Source organism: Balaenoptera musculus, chromosome 2 (assembly GCF_009873245.2).
Source record: "Balaenoptera musculus isolate JJ_BM4_2016_0621 chromosome 2, mBalMus1.pri.v3, whole genome shotgun sequence".
Classification (NCBI taxonomy): Eukaryota; Metazoa; Chordata; class Mammalia; order Artiodactyla; family Balaenopteridae; genus Balaenoptera; species Balaenoptera musculus.
In genome coordinates this window covers 135,865,973-135,867,924 of record NC_045786.1, presented here as the reverse complement: position 1 = coordinate 135,867,924, position 1,952 = coordinate 135,865,973, and the positions used below count along the sequence as shown (strand labels likewise).

The 1,952-nt window shown below is 46.3% G+C and overlaps 1 protein-coding gene across 1 annotated transcript; it reads left to right on the top strand.

The window, feature by feature from the left end:
- The first annotated feature begins 223 nt into the window (after positions 1 to 223).
- LOC118889922 (probable E3 ubiquitin-protein ligase TRIML2) lies at positions 224 to 1,542 on the top strand. Its single transcript, XM_036842052.1, is given in 2 exon segments — positions 224 to 782; positions 785 to 1,542. Coding segments are annotated over 2 exon segments (1,317 nt in total).
- Positions 1,543 to 1,952: the final 410 nt, after the last annotated feature.

Sequence of the window (1,952 nt, the reverse complement as noted above, 5' to 3'; positions counted from 1 at the left end):
TCCTGGCCAACTATGTTGACTGCTGAGAGCTCAGCACATGGCTACCGAAGATTTGCTGCATTTGAGGAGTCCGGGACGCGCTGACCTGCTGATGCTTTACTGCGGACAGAGGTTAACAAGTGTGTCTGCCCCAGAACACCGCCACTCTTTTCCTTTTCAGAGTACGGGGAGGTGTATTCCACAACAGGAACAGCCCAATCTTCAACTAGGGCCGCCTGCCGGCATGTCCAAAAGGCTCCGCTCCCAGTTAGAGCAAGAAATCCCAGAAGATGCCTGCTGTGAGATACATCTGGAGCCACCACAGCTGTTCTGCCATGATGACCAAATCACGCTCTGTGACAAGTACTTCAAGTCCCAGGAGCACAAGAATCAGGTGGTGTATGGAGTACAAGAGGCTGCTGAGAATTATAGGAAGTTATTCCAGGAGATATTGAACACACCGAAGGAGAAACTTGAAGTAGCTAAAAGCATATTGGCTGATGAGCAAGAAAGAATGGTGATGATGCAGGAAGAAGAGCAGAATTTTAAAGTGATGATTGAGTCTGAATATAGGATAAGGTTCCGGTTGATGATTGAAGAAAACAAAGTGAACTTCCAGAGCCTGCAAGGTTGCGGATTCAACCTGAACTTGAGAGAAGCCAGTCAGAACAAACTGATGGAGTTTGCCACAAAGCTAAAGGAGAAGTTCCAGGAAATACTACAGAGACTGAACTGTTTGTGGAGAGAGAACATGAATAAACTGAGGGAGAGTGAAGTCAGGCTCTCTGAACAGATCTGCAGCCTCCAAAAATCACTGCAGAGCTAGAGAAGAAATGTGGGCAATCTGCCTCAGCGTTGCTCCAGAATGCAAGAAATTCTTTGGAAAGGAGTGAGTCACTACTGCTTCAGTGTCTAGAGCCCCCCTGAATCACAGATCTGAGTTTATGCCAAATAACAGGAATGAGCAAAGTGCTAAAAGTGCTGCAAAGACCTATAACTTTGGACCCTAAAACAGCTTATCCTTGTCTGGTCTTATCTGAGGATCTGAGAAGTGTGAGACTCGGAAATGTGCAGCAGGATGTCCCCGGTCACCCAGAGAGATTTGACTTCAGTGCCACCATGTTGGGCGTGGAGAGCTTCTTCACCTCAGGGTGGCAGAACTGGGAGGTGGATGTGGAAAAGGCAGCACAGTGGCAGCTGGGCGTACACAGAAGCTCTGCCAGCAGAAGTGCTTCCGGAGATAAGGTCTTATTCACAGGATCCATGATGGGAACTGATTATCCTTTCTGGGCCTTTCCCCCTTTAAAAAGGGTTTCCTTGAGAGAGCAAATGCACAAAGTTGGAGTTTTCCCAGACTATGATTATGGGCAGATATCCTTCTATGATGTGACAGAGAGATCCCTCATCTATAATTTCTCTTATCTCGCCTTCCAAGGAGCTCTCAGGCCTATATTTTCTCTTTGTGTCTCAAATGGAGGCATGAATTCAGACTCTCTGAGCATCTACCTCCCTCATGCTTCTTCTTGTAATGGTACTCTTAGCCCTCAATCTTCTTTGGTGTGAAATCTAAGACCACAAGAGGCAAGAATGTTACAAGCATGACTTTATATAAATTATTTTACAAAGTAATCCAATAAAAGATTTTTAGCACTTGAAAAAAAAATTGCGCAACAGATGCTTTCTCATATTTGGAGTTTGCGTTTGGGTGGATGACTGTCGCCTCTGCTCCCTGATTCTACCATCAGCTTCTGGAGAAGGGCCCTGTGTCTGAGCAGCAAGTGTCAGAGGAGAAGCAGCTGTGCAGAGGAGGCTGCGGGCACCACTGACGCCTCTTCAGCGGGAGACAAAAGTGGGGAGAGGTGGTTTATGAGCGGTTTATCCAGAATTAGACTAAACCGTGTACGATGAAATACACTGCTTTGTAATGCTGGGGCTTCCCATTGCCACTGAATTCAATTAGTTTCAACTTCACA